This window comes from Hipposideros armiger, unplaced genomic scaffold (assembly GCF_001890085.2).
Source record: "Hipposideros armiger isolate ML-2016 unplaced genomic scaffold, ASM189008v1 scaffold_10, whole genome shotgun sequence".
Classification (NCBI taxonomy): domain Eukaryota; kingdom Metazoa; phylum Chordata; class Mammalia; order Chiroptera; family Hipposideridae; genus Hipposideros; species Hipposideros armiger.
Window position 1 is genome coordinate 5,786,149 of NW_017731360.1, and position 25,791 is coordinate 5,811,939.

General features: G+C 45.2%; 1 protein-coding gene across 7 annotated transcripts in view; it reads right to left on the reverse strand.

Moving 5' to 3' along the window:
* AZIN2 (antizyme inhibitor 2) overlaps positions 1–25,536 on the reverse strand; it is a 30,369-nt gene extending 4,833 nt beyond the window's left edge. For 2 of the 7 annotated variants that reach the window (XM_019660095.1, XM_019660144.1), the window contains exons 1-8: positions 25,225–25,426; positions 24,426–24,647; positions 22,704–22,877; positions 14,522–14,694; positions 13,430–13,564; positions 12,495–12,660; positions 10,597–10,759; positions 9,715–9,827 (exon numbers count right to left, since the gene is read on the reverse strand). In XM_019660095.1, coding sequence (XP_019515640.1) covers positions 9,715–9,827; positions 10,597–10,759; positions 12,495–12,660; positions 13,430–13,564; positions 14,522–14,694; positions 22,704–22,877; positions 24,426–24,530 — 1,029 coding nt within the window. In that variant the 5' untranslated portion in view covers positions 24,531–24,647; positions 25,225–25,426. The other 5 variants (XM_019660106.1, XM_019660127.1, XM_019660113.1 and 2 more) reach the window with 5 other exon arrangements.
* Between the last annotated feature and the right edge of the window lie 255 nt (positions 25,537–25,791).

Below are 25,791 nucleotides of genomic sequence, written 5' to 3' on the forward strand. Positions count from 1 at the left end.
CACCCTCAGCCTTCCCCATGCTATTTCCTGAGGTTCCTAATTTTTCTTTACATCTCAGCGAAAACAGCCCCATGGAAACCTTTCCTAAAACTCCATGCACCCCCAAGCTTTGCCTTCATAACCCCGACCATAATTTATAATTAGGTATTTGTGAAATATATCTGCTCAGCCTGTCTTCCATCTCAGACTATAGTTCCCATGAGCCCAGACATCATGACAGCCTTGTTTACCCCATCTCCTCCATGCCTAGCACTCCGGCATACAGTAGGGGCTTTTTGAATATCACTTAAATGAATGAATGGGAAATATATGAGTGATGAAATAGAGAAAGAGCAAGGAAGGAAGGAAGGAAGGAAGGAAGGAAGGAAGGAAGGAAGGAAGGAAGGAAGGAAGGAAGGAAGAAAAGATATGAATACAAGTCATCCAAAGAGCCTGGAAGGAGCCGTTGGAGAAGACCAATAGAGGAAAAAGCAAAGGTGTTTCAATACCTTAGCCAACAGCAGGAATAAGTAAAACTGAGAAAGAAAAGCCACAGGTTTTTCTTTAATAATAGTCATATATTTGCAGAAATAATAGTCATATATTTGACAAAAAGTTAAATAAACCATTAGTCTCGTTCATAAAAACATGCACACGTTATTAAACTAAAGAATGAGAATTATCCTATATTCATCCATTCAACAAATACTTATTGAGCACCTACTATGTGCCAGGTTCCAATCTAGGAGCTGGGGATGCAGCAATAAACACACACACACACACACACACACACACACACACACACACACACACATCGTATCTGTTTATAGTTTCTCTATGTGACAAAGGTGAGACAAAAAAATATCCCTGTTCATATANAGAATTATCCTATATTCATCCATTCAACAAATACTTATTGAGCACCTACTATGTGCCAGGTTCCAATCTAGGAGCTGGGGATGCAGCAATAAACATAAACACACACACACACACACACACACACACACACACACACACACACACACACAAAGTCCCTGTGCTCAGGAAGCTCATTCTGGAAAGGTGAGACAAAAAAATATCCCTGTTCATATAACATTCTTGTTTATAAACTTTTTGCTAATGAGTAAAATTAATCTCAGTTGCTCTGAGTTATTTTCCTTAGCTCCAATCATCAAAAATTGTTAAGCTAACTTTTAAAGATGGTACTGGAGTCGGAGGGATACTATATAAATGTATCAATAAGAATCCTTAAAAAAAGAGGTTTCAAAGGTTCTTTTACAATAAAGTAAAACAAAAAAAAGGCATCCCTGAGTTTTAAGTTAGAGTTCTCTCACTTCTTATTAGTGGTATAAATTTTAAAAAAATAATAAGTGGGAAAAAATTTTTAAAACTTCACAGGAAATAATGCAAAGATACCCTTTTGTTATTTAAAACCATTGTATTTTTTTAAAGGAATCTGCAAAATATATATTCCAAAAGCGTGTGGCAATGGGCTTGTCTCAGTTGTTTATGAGTCCAAAAACTGAGTAGAAATGAACAAAGACCTGTAAAAATACAAGATACCCAGCCTGCTACTGGGCCCCCTCTGTGAGAGAAGGCAGGGGATTTCTAGTTTCCAAAGCATGCCCACCACTGCTTCACACTTCATTTGGAAGACTGTTGCAATTCCCATTTTACAGACGAGAAAACTCAGAGAGAAAGTGACCTGCTCCAGATTCTGGAGGGAGTTAGCAGAGCTCTGAGTGGTCCCAGACAAGAAGCCTCCTAGCTACACCCAAAAGGCTGCCTTTCCCCAAGAGGCCCAAGGTGTAAGCAGATCTGCAGAAGAAATAAGGTCAAACATTTAAAATGGCCCATGGCCCTGATGTAATTCCCTAGCTTTTAAAGAATAAATCAGTAATTCCTATACCGTATAGTGTACAAAACTATTTTAAAAGGAAAAAAAAATAGGATGAACAAGGATAGCACACAAAAAGAAAATAAGAAAAAAGAAAACAACACAAACCTATGGTCAAAATCTCACTTGTGAACATAAAGGCAAAAATCCAAAATGAAACCTTGGCTAACTAAATCCACACTCATGTTCAAAGAATGCTCTTCAGTCGCCAGATAATTTTCTCTAAAATGTAAAGCAGGGATGCTATGAGCAAATCAATCACTGGTTTCATCATAATATAAAGATCTACAGTTAAAATTTAATTTTCTCAACCCATGTCAATATGGCTTTCATCAGTCTGCAGCATCTATTCTTGATTAAAACTACAGATAAAACAAAACCCCACAATGAAGGGTATTTAAAATAAGGAGACAATTCTAACTTGATAGAGATACACTAGAATGGCCTCATTTCAGAACCAGAAGCAACTTGAGGAATTAAAGTTCAGCACCCTCATTTTCCATATGATGAAATGAGAGAAGCAAGGCTCAGAGAGATTAAGTAACTTGCCTACTGTTACTCAGCTAGTATATGGCAGAGCCAGGACGTGAACCCATGTCTTCTGACCAAGTCTGAGGCTTTCTGTCATCATCCCTATTTTATATATCATGAGAAATGCTGGCAATCGCTATTAGAAAAACAGAAAAGAATCAAAAAGGTATAATAGGTAGAAAATGAAGAAATAAAATATCATACTGTAGATAATATGTTTGCCCACCTAGAAAATCCAAAGAGAGGAGGTGTGATTATTATAGGAAATTGATGAGTTTCAGTGTGCAAGTCAGTGTCTGAGTTCAAAAGCATAGGAGGATGTTTCCACTCGCAACAGTAATGAAAGCATTAAGTTATTAAATTCTTGGATGTACTGGGTCACAATAATATTCATCCCAAGAAAATAATAAAACCTTAAGGAAGAAATAAAATAGAACTTTACCCTCTCCTAGATGGAAAAACTTAGTAAAGCAAAAAAAAAACCTGAATTCTTCCCAATTTAAGAAATAGATTAAATAAACTACTACTAATTAAAACCCCTACGGCATTTTTCTTTCTTTCTTTTTTTTTAAAGATTTTATTGGGGAATTGGGGGCGGGAACAGCGTTGGGGAATCAAGGAAGGGGAACAGACAAATTGCTGTCCTTTTGTTCTTCAGTCTAGTTGTGGAGGACGTCGCTTCACTGGCCCATGTTGGTATTATCACTGTGCTCTTCCCAGGTGAGGCAGATCGGTCACCGGCCACTGGACGGCCATTCACGGCGGCTCTTGGCAGCTCATGCCGGCTGCCGGCCACTCACAGTAGCTTATGGGAGCTCACTGCAGCCCCACTGCAGCCTAAGCCGGTCGCCGGCAACTCATGGCCACCCAGCTCCAGGTTGAGCTGTTGTTCACCATCTTAGCTGTAGAGGGCGCAGCATCACTGGCCCTCATGTGGGATCCGAACTGGGGCCCTGCCGCTCAGAGCTGGCGTCCCAAGACAACTCTTAACCAACGCACCACTCAGCCGGCCCTTAAGGTATTTTTCTAAATGCTAGAAACAGTGTAATAAAAGAAAAATGGGAGCCTATCAAAGGATATATGAATAAGCAATAATGACAGACTCACATTTTTGTTAAATATTTTAATTCATACAAAAGTATATTCATGTCATGTGCAAGATATAGGGAATGATAATGAAATGAATAGCTGTGTGCCCACTACCCAGATAAAGAAATATAAAATCTCCAGGAACTTTGAAACCCATGTGGTCCACCCCAATGGCATGCCCCTTCCCTAATCCCTACAGAGGAAACTAGTACCCTGAATTTCATTTTCATTATTCTCTTGCTTTACTTTGTTTTCTATGAGTATACCTAACCTTAAACAATATAGTATTTAGTTTTGCACATTTTCGAAATTTATGTAAATGGAATTATAATCTCTGCAACTTGCTTTTTTGTTGTTGAAATTTACATTCCCAAGATTCATCCAACTGATACATACAGCCATAATTTGCAATATGCTGCACAGAATTCATTGTATGGGATACACTGTAACTTATTTATGTATTACCCTGCCAACAAACATAAGGTTGTTTCCAATGTTTTATATTATAAAAATTGCTCCTGTGAACATTCTTACATATCTCCTCAAACACATATGCCAACAGTTTCTTTACAATATATACCTAGGAACCTTCTGGAAGATGGGGTATACTCATGTTTAACTTTAATTAACGCCAACCTGTGTCCTAAAGTAGTTACACCAACTCCCACCTAGCAGCATCTAAGAGATCTAGCTACTACTCCATAGCCTCACCAACACTTGATATTGCCATGCTTTAAACTTTTTTCTAATTTAGTCAGTATAAAATGATATCTCGTTTTCATTTCAATTTGCATTTGCTTGATTACCAACGAGGTTGAGCACGTTTTCATTTTGTATTTGATTTTCCTCTTCTGTGAACTGCCTGTATTTCTTTTGCTTTCTATTTCATATTGCCTTTTTTTTAAGATTTTATTGGGAATTGGGGGAGGGGAACAGCGTTGGGGAATCAGAGAATGGGAACAGACAAGTTGCTGTCCTTTTGTGCTTCAGTCTAGTTGTGGAGGATATCGCTTCACTGGCCCATGTTGGTATTATCATTGTGCTCTTCCTGGGTGAGGCAGATCGGTCACCGGGCCCTGGACAGCCGCTAACAGTGGCTCTTGGCAGCTCACTTCAGCTGCCGGCTGCCAGCCACTCACAGTAGCTTTTTACAGCAGCCCACTGGAGCTCCACTGCAGCCTATGCCATTGCCAGCAACTCACAGCAGCCCAGCTCCAGGTTGAGCTGTTGTTCACCATCTTAGCTGTAGAGGGCGCAGCATCATTGGCCCTAATGTGGGATCTGAACCGGAGCCCTGCTGCTCAGAGCTGGTGTCCCAAACAAACTCTTAACCAATGCACCACTCGGCCAGCCCCATACTGCTTTTTTCTTAAGATTCTTCTCTGTCTCAATTTCTATTTAAGAATCCTTCATATATTCTGTCTACTAATCCCTTAATATATATTTTTTTTCAATATTTTGTCCAAGTTGGTTATTGCCTCTTTCCTTTTGCTAACAGATGAACAGAATCTCTTCATTTTAATATAGACAGTCTTTTCCTTTTTGGTTTTCAAGGTATTCTTCACTGTGCTTCCATGTTTCAAGTTCAAACAGATATTCTCCTGTATTGCTTTCTGGAATTTATATTCATGTTATGGTGTGAGATAGGGATCCAATTTCATTTTTTCCATGTGGATAATTAGCACCACATATTAAACAAACCCCAATGATCTGCTCTGCAAGCCCTGTCAAAATTCAAGTTTCCAGATGTGTGTGGTTCTTTTCTGTGCTCTCAACTGTGTTTTCTGGTCTATTTTTTTATGCTTGTGTCCAAGCTAACCTATTTTAATTACCCTCAACATTAGAAATTGTATTATCTGTTTCTATTACTTTAGTGCTTACTTTAGACATTCATATTTTAACACACACGCCTCACTTCAAGTCTACAATGAATCAATAGCATTACCTTCCTCTCAAAAAATCCCAAACTTTAGGACACCAAGTTGCTATCCAGTGTTTTATTCAGTTTTATTTGTGGCAGAGGCTGCTGGTTGCCTCTCCCAACAATTTCAACCCTCAGTTTTTACTGGGCACGTAATGACCTAAAAACCAACTTCCCTTGCAGGTAGTTAGGGCCATGGGACAAAAGTCTACGTTTTATGTGGCTACTTTTAGGAAATTTCCTTAAAAGACAGACTAGAACATGGATTTCACCTCTTGTTTCCTAAATGTCTTGAGCTTCAATTTGTACCAACCAAGATGAGGACAACACCTAGAAATCGGTACAACTGGAAGCTGTAGTTGTACATGACTATGAAACCACTACAGGGGCTCTAAATTGCCTGTGTCCAGACATTCACATGAGAATGAAGTAGGCCTCTATATCCTGTTTGAGTCATATAATTTGGGTTCTGCTACTCATAGCCGAAGCTACTCGTAAGTGAAACCTGTTTTTAACCCCACAAAGTATATGTTATTTTGGGTGGTGGTGGTGGTGGTAATATTGGGAAAATGTAGACCCACCCAGTCTCTTATACAAAGCTGGTGGGATTGCCAATTAGTATAACCACTTTGGAAAATAGTCTGGCATTATCTCATGAAGCTGAACATTTGCATGCTCTACGCTCAGTGGTTCCACTCCTTACTCATGTGTCACAGAGACATGAGCTAAAATATTCATATAGGCAATATTCACACTACCAAACACCTAGAAACTATCCAAAGAAGAGGATAAACAAATAAGCTGCAGTATATTCACTGAAAAAGTGTTATGTAGTTGTCATATGAATAAACTTTAGAGCTATACAGCAGTATTGATGAACCTTAGACAGTGATATTAAGCTTTTGAAAAGTCCAAAAAGGTTCCATACATCATAACACCCTTTTTGTAAGTAAAAAAAACAAGTAAAATAAATTATAAATACATTTTAGGAATACACTTGGATATGACAAAATGATATAAAAGAAGACATACAAGTAATCAACAGGTATATGAAAAGATGCTCAATGTCACTAATTAGAAGAGAAATGCAAATCAAAACCACAATGAGATTATCACTCCACACCTGTTAGGAAGGCTGTTATCAAAAAAAAAAAAAAAAAGGCAAAAGACAACATGTGTTGTGGAGAATTGGACCCTGGTGAGAATGCAAAATGGTGCAGCCACTATGGAAAACAGTATGGAGGTTCCTCCAAAAATTAAAAATAGAACTACTACATGATCCAGCATTCCCACTTCCGGGTACACGTCCAAAAGAATTGAAAGGAGGATGTCTGAGAGACAGTAACTCTGTCGTGTTCCCTGCAGCACTATTCACAATTCCAAGCCATGGAAAGAACCTAAATGTCATCAACGGATGAATGGATAAAAATATGTGGTATATGCATCCAATGGGATATCATTCAGCCTTATAAAAGAAGGAATATACAACAATATGGGTGAATGTTGAAGACATTACGCTAACTGAAATAAGCTAGTCACAGAAGGGTCAATACTACATGATTCCACTTATATGAGGCATCTAAAATAGTCAAATTCATGGCAGCAAAGAATAGAACTGAGATTGCCATGGGCTGAGGGGAGGGGGAAGTGGGAAGTTGCTAATCAACGGGTATAAAATTTCAGTTCTGCAAGATGAATAAGTTCTAGAGATCGGCTGTACAACAATGTGCCTATAGATAGTAAGACTGCATTATACACTTAAAAACCTGTTATGAGGGTAGGTCTCAAATTAAGTGCTCTTACCACAGATATATATAGGTAAAAAGAAGAAACTGTATGAAAAAAATAACACAAGTCGAAATAGTGGTTACTTTGCATGGGAAGAGACAGAGAGATGAGGTGATAAATGATAATGCTTATTACACTAAAAAGAAAGCAAAGCCAAGACCTCCCATGAATCTTTTTTTCCAAAAACTGATTGGGAATCTACTAAAACCATTAACTCTATCTAATTTCAAAGAAATGCAGGGCTCCGAGAAACATATTCAACAGCACTGAGGGGAATTCAAGGAATTCACCAGCCAGAAAAACCCAGAATGCAGGAAACTAGGACCAACAAATCCGTTTCACCAACAAATAAAAAAATCAATTTAAAAAAATAACAAAAGGTTGGGGAAACCAATTGGTTAAGAGAGAGACAAATCAACCAAATGCAATCTGTGGGCCTTCTTTGGCTCCTGATTTCAGCAAATCAACTATCAAAACCACTCATGAGGCAGTTGGGGATATCCAAACACTGACAGGATGATGGGGGGGGGGGGCTTGTTTATTTTTTTAGTTGGATGATGGTTTGTGATTTTTAAAGTCCTTATCATGTAGTGATACATACTAAAATATTTTTGAGGACGTTCCAATAACATTTATTCTGTAGCTTTTTGTACTTTTCTCATGAAACTGTTGTAGCTGTGTACTAAACACACACACACACACACACACACACACACACACACGTTTCTACCCAGCAGGCCTCAGCACAATGCTTTGTATACTGAGGTACTCAAATATGTATTGAATTTTAAAGGGGGGGGGGGCAAGCACATTCCAATAACAAGAAGTATACATTGAACCAAGGATTATGTTTAATACAGCTTTCTATATCTGAGGTTCATAAACAAAGTTCCTGGGAGTGAAGAGCAGGGGTGCCAAGGTGCCATAACGAGTAGTGAGGGGACTGTCCTTGGGGAAGGAGGTGCAGAAATCCCTGACCAGGCTGGACCCCTCTGACACATTTCCAGCACAGTTATAGCTAGCTTCTCTTGTGTGCTGGCATTTACACAATGTCTGTCTCCACAGCCAGACTGTGGACCCCGCCCTGGATATGGTCGCATTGCAGGCCTTGGTAAATGGCTGACAGCCCGAAGGCAGAATCGCCAGTATCGTCCAGAGGAAGAGCAGCAGGGGTCACAAACAGCGTCAGTAACATCCTGGTGCCCATCAGCAACTCAAACTGGAGATTCATCAAAACAGGGAAGTGGTGGGGTGTGGGGAGTGGGCTGGGACCACTTCCTGCTCATCTGACCAGCTGATGAAGAGAATGGGGCGTGGGGTGGCATGCAACAGAAGAGGGGGGGGGCTAAAAAGGGGAGGGGCGTTAGAGGGGAAAATCACTGGGAAGCAGCTGCTGCCTGCTGTGTAACCTGGGGCTTGGGTGGTCTAACTGGCCTGGTCCTTTCTGGGTTCAGTAGGTTGTGGGATCCCACAAGAACGCAGGCGATGCTAGTGCACGACAGTAGAAAACTGAATTCCTGAGCACATCAGGGAGGCCTACTCAGACAGACAGACATAACCACATTTAACAAAGCAACTATGGAATAAGGGCCCATTCAGTCATGGGCGCCTGAAGAGGGAGAGGGGCTCCCTATGCCTGCAGCAGATAATAGGCAAGAAGGCTACAAAGAGCAGCTGACATCTGGCTGGGCTTTGAAAAACTAGACAGAATGGAAAGGAAAAGAAAACACACACACACACACACATATTGAAAGCTCGTGTTGGTCTAGGTGTTGGTTAGGTACTTAAGTTTCCTTCCAGAAGAGGGACCACACAAACAAAGGCCTGGAGATGTGAAAATACAAGAATGTGTCTAATTTTCTTTCCCCTTAACCTATCCACGGAAGCGGCAAGGAGGCCCAGGGCTGGAATCCAAAGGCTAGGAAATGTTTTGCCTATTCCTGCTCCTTTGCTAATATGAAAAAAACCATTAACAGAACTGTTTCTTTCTTCTTCTAGGAATTTACCCCAGAGCCGTCGTCAGAGATGGATGTCAAGATACACTCACAATGCTCAAAAACAGGAAACCAAGTGGCCAACCACTAGAGTTAGATTGGTAAAAATACTCTGCAGTCATCAAAAAGCACGGCGTCAAAGATTAGCTACTGGCATGGAAAGATCTACACCCCATATTAAGAGAAAAAAACACAGGTTACAAAACAATATGACCCCAAGCTTATGGGAAAAAAGTATAATACAATTTTTTTTCAGATTGAAAAGAAATCTAATGTTCAAAGAGTCCATCTGTATGTGGTGGCATTATGGGTAATATAACCTTCTTCATATATTTTCTACAATGAATAGGTTTTATTTTTAAAGTTAGATAACACACCAAAAAATCTTATTTAAACACACCCACACAAAGGAAAAAGAATTCAAAATAAACAAAACAGGAAAAAACCAATAATAATAAATAACAAAATAAACACACCCACACAACTGAAAACAGGCCCAGGTGGGAGAGGCTCACCTTCAGCAGGACAGGGGTAGGGCAGGTGTTGTCAAACAGGACTGAGTTGAAGATTCCATACACGCCTTCATCCATGTGATACACAAAGGTCTTGGGGGTGGAACCGGTCTCCTCTACAGGGAGGGAGGACAGGGGCAAGACAAGAAGCAAGGTGAGGGGGTGGGAGTGGGGAGCTGGCCCAATGGTGGGCTCCGCAAGGATGATGGGTAACTGAAGCGAAAGGGCTGCCCCTTCCTCAGCTATGGGCTGGCTCCCACCTCCTCCTGGGACATGAGGTTCACTGCCACACTGGAAACACTCACCCTTGCAGCTGAGCAACCCTGCCCGGGACATTCACTCTGCCTGCATCTCAGCCCCTCAATGCCCCAGCAAAGGCAGAAGAGCAGCCCACCCAAACTGAAGACCCCAGGAGGTTAAGCCCCTTGCTCAGAGGCACACGATTGGGGCAGGGCATGAACTAGAATAAGAAGCCAGGTCTCCTGGTGGGACTAGAGAGAACAATCCCCCAGAACTACAAAGGAGGCCAGTGAATGCCATAAACACACACACACACACACACACAGAGAAAACATTCTCCCTGTAGCCTCACCACCCCTCCATATGGATTCTCTTTGGCTCTCAATTTCCTCATCTGTACAATGGGGTTAATCAAGTAGCTGTTCTCCCTAAGGTTGTTTTGATTTTAATCTTCATAAAAGATGAACATGCACAGGACAAAGATGCTAAATAAGTGTCTTGGGGGTGAGGGGACTTGGTTACAAGTTTCCCTAAAGCAAGGACCCATTCTCTAGATTCCCCCACTCCCTAAAACCTGACCCTGCTCAGCCAGCCAGTCCCTAGCTTCAGGGAAGAACAGGGCTCCACTGCCCACCTGGCACCTACCCTCCCTGCCAGGCTGGTCCAGAAGAACCTCCTTCTTGGCGATGACGCTGACTGCCAAGGTGAAGGCCGAGGTCACGTAGTAGCGCCCCAGCTTGGCAAGGATGTCCACCCCACAGCCCTCTGGGAAGTACAAGTCCAAGGCTGAGTTGATCGCAGAAGCAATCTGATGGTAGAAGGATAGGGGGACAGTTACATGTTTGAAATGTGGGGTTTATGCTGAAGGCTTGCTACAGCTCCAAGTCTATTTCTTGAAAGCTTCTTTAATTTCAGGAAAAAGGACTTGGCAGCTGCTAAGGCCCCAGCTGGTAACTGCAGACAGCTGGCCAGAAGGTAGGTAAGAGACAGAGCTGGGTCAAGCCCCTTATGCTTGTGTAAATCACCCTTCTCAATGCCTGCACAGCGGGAAGAGGGACTCAGATTCCAGAAGCCCTGGTGCTGATCTTTCTTTTATAAATCACCAATTTCTTAAATAACACATTTTATTTTACACAAAAATATTCAGAAAATACAAAAAGGAAAAACATCAAAATAACCTCTAATTCTATCATCCAGATTAATCTAATCATTGTTGACTTTTTGGAGTAGCTCCTTTAATTTGTTTTTTTTGTGGGGGTTTTTTGTGTTTTTTTTTTAAGATTTTTATTGGGGAATTGTGGTGATGGGAACAGCGGTGGGGAATTCGGGGAAAGGGAACAGACAAGCTGCTGTTGTTTTGTTCTTCAGTCTAGTTGTGGAGGACGTTGCTTCACTGGCCCAATTTGGCACCATCATTGCGCTCTTCCCGGGCGAGGCAGATCAGTCGCCGGCTTCTGGACGGCCGCTCACTGCGGCTGCTGGCCGCTCACGCTGGCTGCTGGCTACACACGGTAGCCCATGGCAACCCACTGCCACAGGGACTGCAGCCTATGCCATCGCCGGCAACTCACGGGCAGCCCAGCTCCAGGTTGAGCTGTTGTTCAGCATCTTAGCTGTGGAGGGCAGTGTCACTGGCCCTCATATGTGGGATCCGAACCGGGGCCCTCTGGCGTCCCAAGCCAGCTCTTAACCATCGTGCCACTCGGCTGGCCCTAATTTGTTTTTTATACAACACTAATTTTTATTATAAACATGATAGGGAAATATCTGTGTGTGTGTGTGTGTGTGAGTGTGTGTGTGTGTTTATAACCTGTTCTACTGGAGAGTCTGTGAATGACCTCTCCATGTGAATAAATGTTTTCATCATAAGGATGTTCTATAATTTAACCAATCCCCGAGTGCCGGATGGACCAGGGCAGTCCACCGGACTTCTGTGATGAACGAAGCTGCAGTGCTCATCTTTGAGGCTAATTCTCTGTGTCCATCACGGATTATTTTCTTAGGGTCAGTTCCTAGATGTGGATATTCCAGGAGAAGGCTCTTACTAAGGAGAAGCGACCCCTAGTGGTTGCATTGGGGATTGCGATGACACATTTTTCTTGATTTCATCTCACAGGTGGGAAGGAGACAGGTAGACTGTGAGTGGACAGAAGATTGGCTTTTTCTCTCCCTGCCCTCTCATTTGATTTCTCATCAGCTCACCTGAGGGTGAACAGGGCATATCCAGACCCTCAAAGAGCTTTACGACGTATGCAAATATGGTCTGGTTGAGCCTCAAATATGTGTGTGGGCTGGAGTCAGGCAGAGTAGAGCTGGGTGTGCAGCCAGCTCTGCCATGGACTCAGGAAGTCACATAACTTCTATGTGCCCCATTTGCATAACTGTTACAACACAGGTTAATAATAAGATCCAGGTAAAGAACAAAGCACAGCACATAGCACATAGGACCCACCCATAGTGGGCTCCCTGTTGTCATTATAACCCTCTCCACCCCACCGCCTTCTCCACAGAGCCCAATAAGACACTTCTGGTGCCACGGTTACCTCTTCGAATCTCACTTTGGCCCCCTCCACTCCAGGGAAGCTGCCACCAAGGTCCAGGATATGCATCCTGTGGCCCAGCTCGGCGCCAATTTCAAACACAAGCCGGGCGTCTGCGATGGACTGAGCATAGGCCTGAGGGTCAGGACAGCCACTGCCAATGTGAAAGCTGGGAAGGGAGGAGAGCCTCGGCTTACATGCAAGGTCCCACGTGCCACCACCTCAGCCCACCCAGGAAAGGCACATTGGACAGACACATTGGACACGGTGCCCATTTGACAGATGTAATGACTGAGGGCCTAAGACGTTAAATGGGTTGCCAGGGGCCATGTAGCAAGTGAGGAGTGGAAAGGAGTCTAGATCCAAGGTCCCTTGGCACTTGGTGCCCCTGCCATCCCTCCATTCTGCCCCTAGGGCTGGGCCTTCAGGGATAAAGACCAGGCCCCGAGTCAGCCTGATCTGGGTGTACCCCTCAGTCAGCAGTGTGACCTACCTGGGCTTTAGTTTCCACCTGTAAAGTGGGGATAAGACCCCACAAGGCTGCGGGATAATGTACATGAAACATTTAGCACAGGGCCTGGCATGCCCTAAGTACAGAGTAAATGCAAGCTATGTTGTTAGGTCATTGCTATTCTTCCACATTCCTGCAAGGAGTGAGGCAGAGCAAAGGTGTGGCCTACAGGCTGGTAAAACTCCTGCAAAGCCAGGTCCCTCCTGGAACCTCCTGGGACAAGACGTGGGGACTGTGGGGCAGGAGCAGCAAGACACTCCAAACTTTCTTTCCAAAGAGAGGATACTCTCAAATAGCAGAACTCCAGGCCAAGGGACAGGCCCTCCTTGGAGGCCCTGGGAGAAGTCTCATACAGGATTGATTAATTCCTGAAAAAGAGGCAGTGGGCCTGGCATGGGTGGGGATGGTGGGGTTCCCAGGCACTTACCTCACACCTACTACATCGACGTGACTCTTCTTGGCATCCTGAAGCAGGTGTCTGCAGGATTTCAGTGATGCTCCAAACGTGAGGCTGAGACGGCTCAGGGAGTGGGAGTCATTTGTGGCGATGCACAGAACCATCCTGAGGAAACACCGAGTACCTCTGCTGGGGGGGCCCCTCCTCCCCCACCCCAGCCACTTCTTCTCTGAGTTAAGGGTGTGCACCCGTGTGGCTCAGTCATCCAACCCCACAGGCCCCTGACCTTTTCCTCTCCCTGCACAGCCAACAAGTCAACCTCTAAGTTCTGTCCAATCCATTCCCTAAATTTCCCTGGACCCCTGCCCTGGACCTCACCAGTTTTCCCCTGGGCAGCTCCACTTCCTCTACACCAATCAGGCATTTCCAACTTTTCTTGTATGAGGGGAACCATTTTTTAAACACAATCTTGTTGAGAACCCCAGTATCATGTAAAACAGACAAAATGGAAGCTGCTTTGGATGAACCAGAGTGGCCCACCACTTGGCCTCCCTTTTACCCAAGGCCCCTCCCTGGAATCCTCAGGGTGTCAAGTGAACAGAGAGCCTCAGCCTGGGCAAAATGTCCAGTCCTGACCTCTTGCAAAGTCCATTTGCATCAGGTCCCTGCCCCGTGACGGGTGTCATTCACTATCTCCCTCCCCCCTTGCACATGGTATGTTCCAGCCACACCAAATTTCATATTCCCTCAAACACCCCAAGCTATTTCTGACCTCTTTGTGTTTGTTTATGTAGTTTACTCTGATTTATTGTTTGTGCCCTCCCCAAATTCTATTCACTGCTCAAGGCCTACCTCAAATGCCGCCTCCTATGTGAAGCTTTCCTGACCATCCCCTGGCTCTCAGCCATGACTTTGACCTCCATAACACCATGGGCTTTGCTCTGCCTGGGCTATAAGCAGTTATTTCTGTCTTTGTCCTAGTCATTTCCTGCATCCTGGGTCCAGTCCAGGGGTGCCTGCCCCAACCTCCTGTCACGTGGTCGGGTCTAGGACAGGGTTCTTGGCTCCAACTCCACCCCCCTCACCCCCTCCACCTCCCTACATGAGCAGCTCTCAGCTTACTTGGCACTGGGGTAGCTCTTCACCACCTTTGCCAGCTCCATCTCATTGTCGAAGCTCAGCAGCTGGACACCATGCTTGGCAGCATACTTGATCTGTGCAATTTGCTTACAGGGGTTGGTGTAGATGATCTTACTGGCAGGAACACCAATACGCTGGACCAACTCCATCTCTGCCTGTGGGGTCCCAAAGATGGTAGTGAGGAGGCATCAGGGCCTGCTAGGCCCACAGAGGCCAGGGAAGCACAGATAAGGGGCAAAGTCATAGCTATGCATGCAAAGTTCCATAAGAAACAGGCCTTGGAGAAGCCGGTTAGTTCAGGTGGTTAGAGCACAGTGCTCATAACACCAAGGCTGCCGGTTCAATCCCCACATGGGCCACTGAGTTGCGCCCTCCACAACTAGATTGAAAACAACTACTTGACTTGGAGTCGATGGGTCCTGGAAAAATGCCCTCCACAACTAGATTGAAACAACTACGCCCTCCACAACTGTTGAAACAACTACTTGACTTGGAGCTGATGGGTCCTGGAAAAACACAGTTCCCCAATAAAAAAAATTTTTTTTTAAATTTTTTTAAATAAGGTAATTATTAAAAAAAACCAAAATGGCCTTACTTTTAGACAACAGATATACAAAAGTCAGGACTCATGTTGGTTCACCATTCTTTGATAGGCAGGGCTGCCATGTATAGTCGTGCAGGTAGCGCACTGCACAATCCTGGGCGGGGAAGGGGTCCCCTTCACAAAGAATACATGGTAGGTTTGTATATTTACTACAGCTTCCTGGAAATAAAGCATCTCATTCTAACAAAATTAGTATAGTTATTATAACAATTAAGTGTCTTAAGGAAGAGGTACATTTTTTAATTCACACAAAGGCACTCCATGGGCTTATGGTGGCCCTGACAACAGACTTCTGACACATTTTCCTGGCATATTTAAATGTTTAGAGAATATTATTTGATGTACTAGAAAGTTCACAAAACCACGAGTCTTTGACACAGGCCTGCTGAGCGCATGGCACTGCACTTGGTGACTCCAGCAAGCCCCTCTCCCCATGGGACCTCCTCTTCCTCACCTGTACAGAACACTGCTCCACCTGATTGCTGCATTAGTGATACAGACTGATGATGATGGCAGCAGCTATGGTCACTGAGCACGTACCACAAGCAGGCACCAAATGTTTACATCAGGTGTCGGCAAACTTTTTCTATAAAGGGCCAGAGAGTAAATACGAGTAGTTTAGGCTTTGTAGGCCGAACAGTTTCTGTCACAACTACTCCACTGCCATTGTAGCACCAAAGCAGCCACAGACAGCGCATGAGTGAAGGAGCGTGGCTATGATCTAATAAAACTTGACAAAAGCAGCAAAAGGGCTGAATTTGGCTCACCATCCACAGCTTGCCAACCTTTACTTTAGATTAACTGTTTCATTCACTCCTTCTAATTACCCCCATCATGTGGGTATTAGCTCCATTCTAGAGAGAAAGAAATTGATGCTCAGAAGGGCTATGTAGCAAATAGGTGGCCAAGCCAACTTTCAAACTCGGGTCTGACTTGATGTGATTAAGGGAAGGAAGTTGAGAGGAAGCCAGTTTTGAAACATGCCAGGAAACACAGTGCCACTGTTTAGCCATCCTGAGTTTGTAATAAGACCCTATTTTAACTTAACAACTTTCAGCACGAAATATCTATGTGCATTATCTCAGACGATGCCTATAACTATCCTATGAGATGTTTATTGGCTACTTTTTACAGAGGACAAACTGAGTTCAGAGAGGTCCACCTGCCTGTGATGACACAGCCAGTCAAGTAGCAGAGTGGGACACAAAGGTCCAACTCCAGAGCTGTAACTGCTGCCATCACAGCTTGCTTCCAAAGACCAAGTCCAAGTGCATACGAATAGTGTTTTCGCTCCCTGCTTATATGAGAGGAAGAAGCAAAGCTAGCACTTTGGGGACCTGTGGTTTAGCTTTGATTATAAATATTTAAATAACAATCATTGTTGTAAGCATCAGGGAAATGCAAATCAAAAGCACAGTGACACCTGTCAGAAGGGCTATTATTAAAAACACAAGAAATAACAAGTGTTGGTGAGAATGTGGAGAAAAAGGAAGCCTCATACACTGCTGGTGGGATTGTAAACTGGTACAGCCACTATGGAAAATAGTATGGCGATCCCTCAAAAAATTAAAGCTAGAACTACCGTATGACCCAGCAATCTCAATTCTGGGTATTTATTCAAAGAAATCAAAAACACTAATTCAAAAAGATATATGCACCCAAATATATAATCGTTGCAGCATTATTTACAATATCCAAACTATGGAAGCAACCTAGGTGTCCATTGATACAAAGAAGATGTAACATATGAAATATTATTTAGCCAAAAAAAATAATGAAATCTTGCCATTTGCAACAAAATGGATGGACTTAAAGGGTATTATGTGAAATAAGTCTAACAGAGAAAGACAAATACCATATGATTTCACTTATATGTGGAATCTAAAGAACAAAATAAATGAGCAAACAAAACAGAAATAAACTCATAAATACAGAGAACAAATTGATGGCTGCCAGACAGGAGGGAAGTTGGGAGCTGAGTGAAAAAGGTGAAGGGAGTTCAGTAAATATGATTGATAAAATCTTGATTTTTTTTAAATTTTGTTAATTTATCTCAATAAAAGCGCACTGGAACTCAAAAACAAAAAAGTGAAGGGGATTAAGAAGTACAAACTACCAGTTATAAAATTAGTCACAGAGATGTAAAGTACAGCATAGGGAATAGTCAAGAATATCATAACTTTGCATGGTGAAAGATGGTTACTAGACTTATTGTGGTAATTACTTCGAAAGGTATATAAATGTCTAATCACTATACTGTACACCTGAAACTAACATATTGGGTTGTCGGCAAAGTCATGACGCATTTTTGCAATGAAAAACAGAAAAAATACGTCATGACTTTTCTGACAAGCTAATAATATTATATGTCAACTATAGTTTAAAAATAAATTTTAAAAAAGGGGAAAAAATAACCATTGTTATGATTACTATATGCCAAACACTGCATTAAATATTTTATATACATTCTTATTTAATCCTCATAATAATCTTATGCGATAGGAAACGGGCTTAGAGAGGTTAAGTCCAAAGTAACACAGTTTAGGGCCGGCCGAGTGGCTCAGTTGGTTAAGAGCTCGCTCAAGAGTTTGAGCTCTGAGCAACAGCGGTTCGAGTCAGCCCGAGCTGAGCAGCTGTGAGCTGCCAACAGGTGGCGGGATGGCTCAGCTAAAAAAAAAAAAAAAAAAAAAAAAAAAAATCAAAATCAAAGTAACACAGTTTATAAGTGGCACAGCTGGAATTCTAACCCAGGACGGTCAGACTTGAGCATACCAGCTCTCAGCCAGAGTACTTACTCTAATGGAGAATTCAACTTCGGTCCTGAGTTGACAAGTATTTCTGGAGCATCCACTGAGTGGCCAGACTGTATGGTAGGTGCTAATGAAAACAAGTAGTGAGTAAAGCAGACAGGGTCTCTGACCCTGTGGCACTTTCAGGCTGGTGGGGAAGACAGGCAGGAACTAACGAACGCTGAATAATGATGGAATTACAAGTGGAACACAGCCATGAAGAAAAAGTACAGGATATTAGGGAGAATGCAGGATGGGGAGGCTTGGGTATAGGACTGAAGGAGAGCCTTTCTGAGAGTCAGAAATTTAAGCTGAGCCCCACAAGAGGCCTTGGCCAAGCCAAGATGGGAGGAAGGTTTCCGGTAGAGGAAGCACCTGTACAGAGGTTCTGAGGCTAGAAGTTGCTCAGCCTGATCCAGGTACAGAGCCTGGTGGAGTAGCCCAGACAGGAGCGCACAGTGGGGTGAATGAGGTTGAAGGGAGGTGGCCAGAGCCAATGGAGAAACCAAGAAGGATGATGTGAATCCATATTTTACCCTGCAAGTGATGGGAAATGGTTTGAAGGGTTTCAAGAATGGAAATGACATGGTCAGATTTGCATTTTAAATGCAAGGTCTAATGCAGATCACTCTGGCTACCATGTGAAAATGGCCTGAGGAAGGCCCCGAGAGGATTGTGGGGACGCTGGTGACAACCACCTTGGGAGAGATGACAGAGACTGTGCTAGAAATACGGGGGAGATGTGTTATGGAGGGAGGACTGGCAAGCGTGGTGGTGAGTTTACACATGAGGATGCAGGGCGAGGATGTCTGCGGGGGGACTCCATGGCCAGCAAAGCGAGGGACTCTTCTCAAAGGGAAGCTCGTGAGTGCATCTGAACACACTGAGTTCCAGGCATCCTGTTTTATTATCAAGTCAGCAGCTGGTTCTATAGGTCTGGGCTGGAGATCAAAACGTGGGAGGTGGTGACATATTGATGGCATTTCAAGCCACAGAAGGAGATTAAATTCCCTAAGCAGAGGGAGAGTTTACAAGAGAAGGGAGCCTGAGACAGATCCCAGAGGAACTCTCCCATTTAGAGAGCGGTAGAAGATGAGGAAAAGCTGGCACTGGGACCTGCAGAGATGTGAGGAGAGGGACTGTCTCCAAAAGAGGCAGAGCAATACAGAGATTATAATGTCAATTGTGTCAAAGCAAAGCCGGTCCTGCAACTTGTGTCTGTACAGAAGGAGGTGTCGCAAGTGTCAGAGGCGCCCAGTGAGGGTGGGGCAGATACAGGGCAGCATTCACTTTCACCTGGTACACTTCCGAAGTCTTTAAAGTGGAGCATCTGTTGTTGTTGAGTAGTTTTTAAAAAGCTATGTCGTCAAGTGGGGAGTTACTATTCAATGAGTATCAAGTTTCAGTTCTGCAAGATGAGTTAAGTTCCAGAGATCTGCCATACAACATAGCGCCTACAGTTAACAATATTGTATTGTGCACGTAAAAATTTGTAAAGAGGAGAGGTCTCGTGTTAAGTGTTCTTACCACCAAAAAAAAAAAAAGGGGTCATTGCATTGAATATTGTTAAAAGGCCTGATACTAATAAGAGGACCAACGAGTGACCCCAACCAAGTCTAAATGCATTAACATGGCTAGGTCTCCAAAAGCTGCTTGAAAGCTATTGCCGAACAGTACATAACACATGACCACCTTTTATATTTTATTACAAAATCACGAGATAGTTTGTATATTTTCTATGGATCATAGTTGTATGTAGTTTTTAAATACTACATATATACCAAATTCAAACTCATAACAGCGATTATCTCTGGAGATATAAAACGGATGCCCTGTGTGTGTGTGTGTGTGTGTGTGTGTGTGTGTGTATGAATCCACATGTCATTTGAATAATTCAAAATGAAGGTTTAAAATGAAGTGCTCACTAGATCCTGGAGAGTGTTGGGGATGTTGGTAAGAGGAGGCGGCTTGGAACAGGGAGAGTGGAGGTGGGGAAACAATGACATGAGGAGTGGGTGCTAAGGGAGAGTGACAAGTGAGTGCAGACACGTGAGTGTAGACAACTCGGTTTGGCCATGAAGGAGCAAGGGATGGCGTGGGGGATGATGCGGTGCCCAGGGAAGGCTTTTTAAGATGGAAGCGTGCTGAGGGGACAGCAAGAGAGGGCAAGGGATGGGGGCAGGAGAGATGACATAAGGTCCATGGGAAGGTGAGTGGACCAGAGCCCTGTGCAAGGCATGGCCCATGCCCTTGACCCTGGAGCCTGTGTGACGGCATCTGTACACCCAGCCCGAGCTCAAGCCAAGCCCTCGGTCAATGACAGCCAAGGCAGTAAGCTAAGCATGGCCGCCAGTTATAGCTGACCAGAAGAGGGCAGCCTTGGACTTCTAAGAAAAGCTGGGCATCACCTCTCAGTAAAAGCACCCAAAGGTCTGTGTGATCTCACCCACAAGAGGGGTGCTTGACTTTTCCCAGCCCTCACAGTTAGCACCTGTCACCAGCCTAGTCACAGCTCAGCCATCCCCCTCCCAGGACCTTGGAAAAGACAGCAGCCTTAGAATCACAGACCTCATTGCCATACTCAAGCAGTCACTTCCCAGTAAGTCACTCAATCTCTGTGCCTCCTCTCTTTATGCATTAAACGCTTCCTCAGGGGACTGTTGTCAGAATCATGGTAATAATAATTACCTCACAGGACTCTTGCGAGAATAAAATGAGATCATATACAGAAAATGCTTGGCAAAGCGCCTGGCACAACAGAAGCACTCAGCAAACGGCAGATGCTTTTAATGTCCCCACCACTGACTTCAAGGACTTTCTAGGCCTTAACATCCAACAGCTCTGCCTTTTGGAGGCCAGCCTCTGAGGCTAGCGGTTTCCAGAAGCAGAGGGCTCTAGTCAGTGGGGTTTGGTCCTGTTCTTCACCCCTAGACCAAGGGGGCCAGAAAAGGGTCCCCTTCCTCCTTGCCCGGAGCAGAGGCCCAGCATGTGCAGGAGAAAGACCTGGCTGTGCTACCAGCAAACTGAGTGCAGTTGGCCCCCAGTTTCCCCAACCGTAAAATGGCAATCTCTCTCCCTATGCCCCTCACAGCGCTTTACGTGACACATGCACAAAACTACGTGCACAAAGCAAGAGCTAATGCAAAGGGGCTTTGTGTGTGACAAGAGGGAGACACTCATCTGCCAACAAGAGCATGAACATTTGTCTTTGATAAAGGTTGACCTGCTTGTTCTGACTGTCCCACCCTGGTGCACACCTGTCTCTCACTGGCATCCCACCAGCCCTGTCATCCTGCCCTGGCTAGCTCTCCTCCTTTCTCTCCCAGCAACCCTTGCTAGAACTCTCCTCACAACACCCAGCTATATTGCTGACTTAAAAGGGGTTTACAAAGGATTTTTAAAAGGGATTTCAAACAATCATTAATAATCATTACAAAAATAACAGAAATGACAAGATCACAAACCAGTGCTCACCAGGCTTGTTCCCACCTTAGGGCCTTTGCACTTGCTGTTCCCTCTTCCTAGAATGCTCTTCCCCTGGTCATCTGCCTGGCTTGATTCTTTGCTTCCTTCGGGTCTGTAGTCAAATTTCAGCAAAGCCTTCCCTGGCCAAACGATCTAAAAGTGCTATCTTCTCTCCCAATATTCCCTACTTCCTTTTCCCACTTCAATTTTCTCCACAGCATTTACCATATAAAACACTGTCAAGTTTCATTACTTAACCTATTTGTTTTTTAGAAAGCAAACTCCATGAAGGACAGGCCTTTTTTTTGTTTTGTTCACCTGCTAAATCCCCACCTAGAATTGTACTTGGCCCAACAGTAGGTGCCCAATAAATGTTTGCTGAATGAATAAATATATGCAAAGCTGTACTCTGAGGGAACTGTAGTAAAGGCTTTTATCAAATAAGAACAGGATGAAAATAGATAAACTAAGCATTCAACTCAAGGACAGCAGAGTCTATCTTACTCAACACTGTACTGCCAGCCCCACCTAGCACAGTGATTAGCAGGAGCTCGATAAATAAAAAATTTTTAAGAAGTAAATAAGTAAAGTAAATCTAAAGGGAGCAGGAGCAGATTACGACAACAGCATTAATCAAATTAGAAAGTTAGCAGAATGGACAAAGTAACAAAATTCTAGAAGGATTAGTTAAGAAAATATACAGTCATGCATTATTAAGATTATAAAAGAAAAAAGAAAACAAACAATAAGAAGTTTTTGTTTTGTTTTCATTAGAATACTACCGTGTTTCCCCCAAAACAAGACCTAGCTGGAGAATAAGCCGTAGCATGATTCCTCCAGGATATGGAGGGCACGCACCCCTCACATGAGGGTTTTATGACCTGTTTCAGGGAGAAGGGCGCCTTTTCCACAAACTCCTTCAGCTTAAAATATTCAGTATGCCAAGGTGCCATATTTTGTCACCTAAAATCATGAGAGGGCTTATTTTCTGGCTAGGTCTTATTTTCGGGGAAACAGGGTATGTAAGCTCTATGCCAAGAAGTTTGGAAACTGCCATTTAAAAAAGGTGACCCATCTACCCAGGGACACACAGGATTCCAATTTGTAACGTCAAGGCTGGCAAATTCCATGCTTGTTTCTCCCTCCCTCATCCCTTAAAGCCCCTTCCAAGTGAGTGGCCCTCTCCAGAGGGCATGGGCCAAGTGTAGGTCACTGCTGCTTCCCCAGGGCCCACCTACAGCAGCCCAGCCATGTGTGTGTTCAGTAAGCAGCAAGGGTCAAGGTGCTGGTTGGGACAGGGGCTCACCTTGTTGGCACAGCTGAAGCCCAGCCCCAGCTCAGCCAGGACCTTTAGCACGCCGGGGCTGCTGTTGCACTTGACAGCGTAGAAGGGCTGGACTCGAGGCAGGCACTTCAGAAAACAGAAGTGCTTCCTCACTACCGCACCCAGGTCGGCCACGAAGAAGGCAGCGACCTTGCCCTGTACAACAAGAGGGGTGAATGTGAGACCCCACCCAGCTCCCTCTTTGTGCATGCCATCCCCAGTCCTCCCCAGTATCTGCCCCAAGCTCGGCTCTGGCTATGAAGCTACCCTGCTCTTAATTCTCTGGGGCTCCCCAAGTCTCTAGGACAGAAGGCAAACTCCCCAGCCAGGCATTCGAGGTCCTGTGATCCTGCCCCAGTCCCTCCACTCGCTGCAGCTCAAACTCCAGCTGCAGACTGGATCATGTACTTTCCCATCTCCATGCCTCTGTTCCCACCATGCCCTCCACATAGAATACCCTTCCTCTCTTGTGTTGGGCACATTCTTAATACGCCTTCAAGTTTCAGGTTGAACACCAACTCCCCCAAACCAAGAAGATCACTATGCCTTTAATGCTCCCACTGCATTTTGCTCTTGCTTCCAAAGTATCAGAACTGGGTTTACATGTCTTCTCCAGAAAAAGATAAACTCCTTGAAGGCCAAAGCTATGGCCTACAGCCCACCGCTTTTCACATATCGATGCTCAATGAAGCCTTGAGATAGTCTCACGGCCACTGCAACCCACGCCTGTGGACAAGTGGCCATCACAGATTTGCTGAGGCCCAAACACATATGAGGCTATGGGTGAGACCACATTACTGAAACCTTCCCTGGGACTCAGTTTCCCTTTATGCAACACTTTTTTTTTTTTTTACTGATGCCCACTTGGTGTCTGACATTATGCTAAGGGACAGAGATGACCAGACAGGCTCTAGCCCTAAAGGGACTTGGGTCTGGAAGAGAACAAACCCCTTACACAGTCACAAGCCCATTCAATAAATGCTAGATGGAAATCTCTACATCATGCAGTGGGGCCCACAGAGAAAGAAAATACAAAATCTACCTGAGCAATCAGGAAAAGGTGAGTAATAAAGAATGAGTAGAAATAGGTAAGAGGGAGAAAGGCCGGGAGAAGGGTGTGCGACACAAAGGAGTAATAGTAGAGCACATGGCATCACTAGGACACACTAGTAGAGTAGTTCAGCTCTGATGAAACATAATATATACCATGGGAGAAGCCAGAAATGGGGCTGTGAAGGCAGGGGGGTTCTGACTTGATCCTGTAGCAGCGGGGGATGGCCAAAGAATTCTGATTTTCAGCATGTCTATGATAAAATTGGTAGGGGTGGGATGAGGCAGGGAGGAGGTTGGGGGGCCAAAGTGAGGCTCCAGGTTCCAGAGGAGCACACTGGGGGGTATTTTAAGGAGGCTGTACTCACAGGGCTTGGTGATGCCTAGATGTGTAGGGGAACCAAGGGCTCCCAGGCTTCTGACCTACAGGGCCAGGTAGCTGATGGTGCTGCTGTCATCAAGGCAGGGAACAGGAGGGGCAGGTTTAGGGACAAGGACCAGGAACCCGGGATAAAATGAGCCTAGTGTCTTGCAAATAGTAAGGATTGAACACCAAATAAGTGAAAGAAGATAAGTGCCCCAGAGGCCCTTTCAGAGCAGGCAGCTGGGCCTGCACAGGGAACAGAGGAAGAACTCAAACTCGCAGCCCCTCACCGTGGTGGCCTGTGAGGCCCCCAGAGTGAGCTCCTCCAGCAGGTCTCGGGTGCTGAAGCCCTCCTCCACCATCACGAAGTCCGTTTCATTCAGGTAGCCAGCCATGCTGAGGAGGAGGAGCAGATGGTCTGGATGGAGCCGATGGTCTGGATGGAGCCGCTACTGCGGCCGCTGCCGCTGCCTGCCGCCTGCCGCCTGCCGCCTTAGAAAGTATGCAACACACTGCGGGGAGGGGTGGGGACAGGAGTGAGGGAGGCGTTGGCCTGGGTGCGAAGGGGGCAGGCTGGCCTCCGCAGAACCCCTCTGTTCCCCCAGGCCACGGCTCCCAGTTCTGTCATACCCCGCCCCCAGAACAAGCCTGGAAACCTTAGGTTCACTGGGGACAGAGTAGGGGCCATCAGGAATCCTGAATAGGGGCAAGGCATTATATGCCTAGATGTCACTTCCTCTGAGCCTCAGTTTCCCCACTTGAAAATGGATGGATTGTTTTGAAGATCCTTTCCAGTTCTGAAATTCGGATTTTAGTAAAAAGGGGAAGAAAACCGCCAAGGAGTCTCAGACCCCCAGAGCACGAGCTTAAGTTCGAGTCCGTTCTGTGCTATGTGACCTTGGGTACGCCCGGTCCCCTCTCGGAGCCTGTTTCACCGTTTGTAAATGAGGGACGGGCTGGTCCTGGCATGCTAGGATTCTAAGCGTGCATGGGGGCGCCACACGGGTTCCCGGGCGAGAACCAAAGGCTGAGGTTCTGTCCTGGTGAGCCCTCCCGAGGTCCCGCCCCCCCATACACATACACCCTTACCAAGCCCCGTCCTCCTTCTTGGGGGCCAGAGCCAGGCGTGCTGCTAGGGGGGGTCGCCGGTGACCTCGAAACTTGTGCAACACCCCGAAGAGGAGTGGCCGTTGCGGAGCCGAGGCCCCTGCTGAAAGGAGGCAAGAGGGGCCAGGGGCAGGTCATCACTGGAGCCGAGGGCGGCGGTTCCCCGAGGCTCCCCGAGCCACTCCCCGCACTCGCCTTAAAACGCATTTACACGGCTTCGGCCCATAGATCTCCCCAGCGAATGAATCGGAACCTCCACGCCTCGGTTCGCTAGCTCCCCGCGGCTCGGGCCCCGCGGCCTGCGCCCCACCCGCCCAGCAGCCACCGACCCCCCACGCCCCGCCTTCCGCCCGCTGCCTATTTATATAGGCCCCGCCCAGACCCCGCCCCTGACACTCAGGCCCCGCCTCCAATGCCACTGTCGCCCTTCCGTAGTCCTGGCAACCGGGCGCCACCATCCCATTGGTCGATTCCGACATAAAGCATTGGGCTCTGCCAGCGGTCTCAGCAAACCTGAGCCTCAATCCTCCCGGCTGATCATGGTCCACC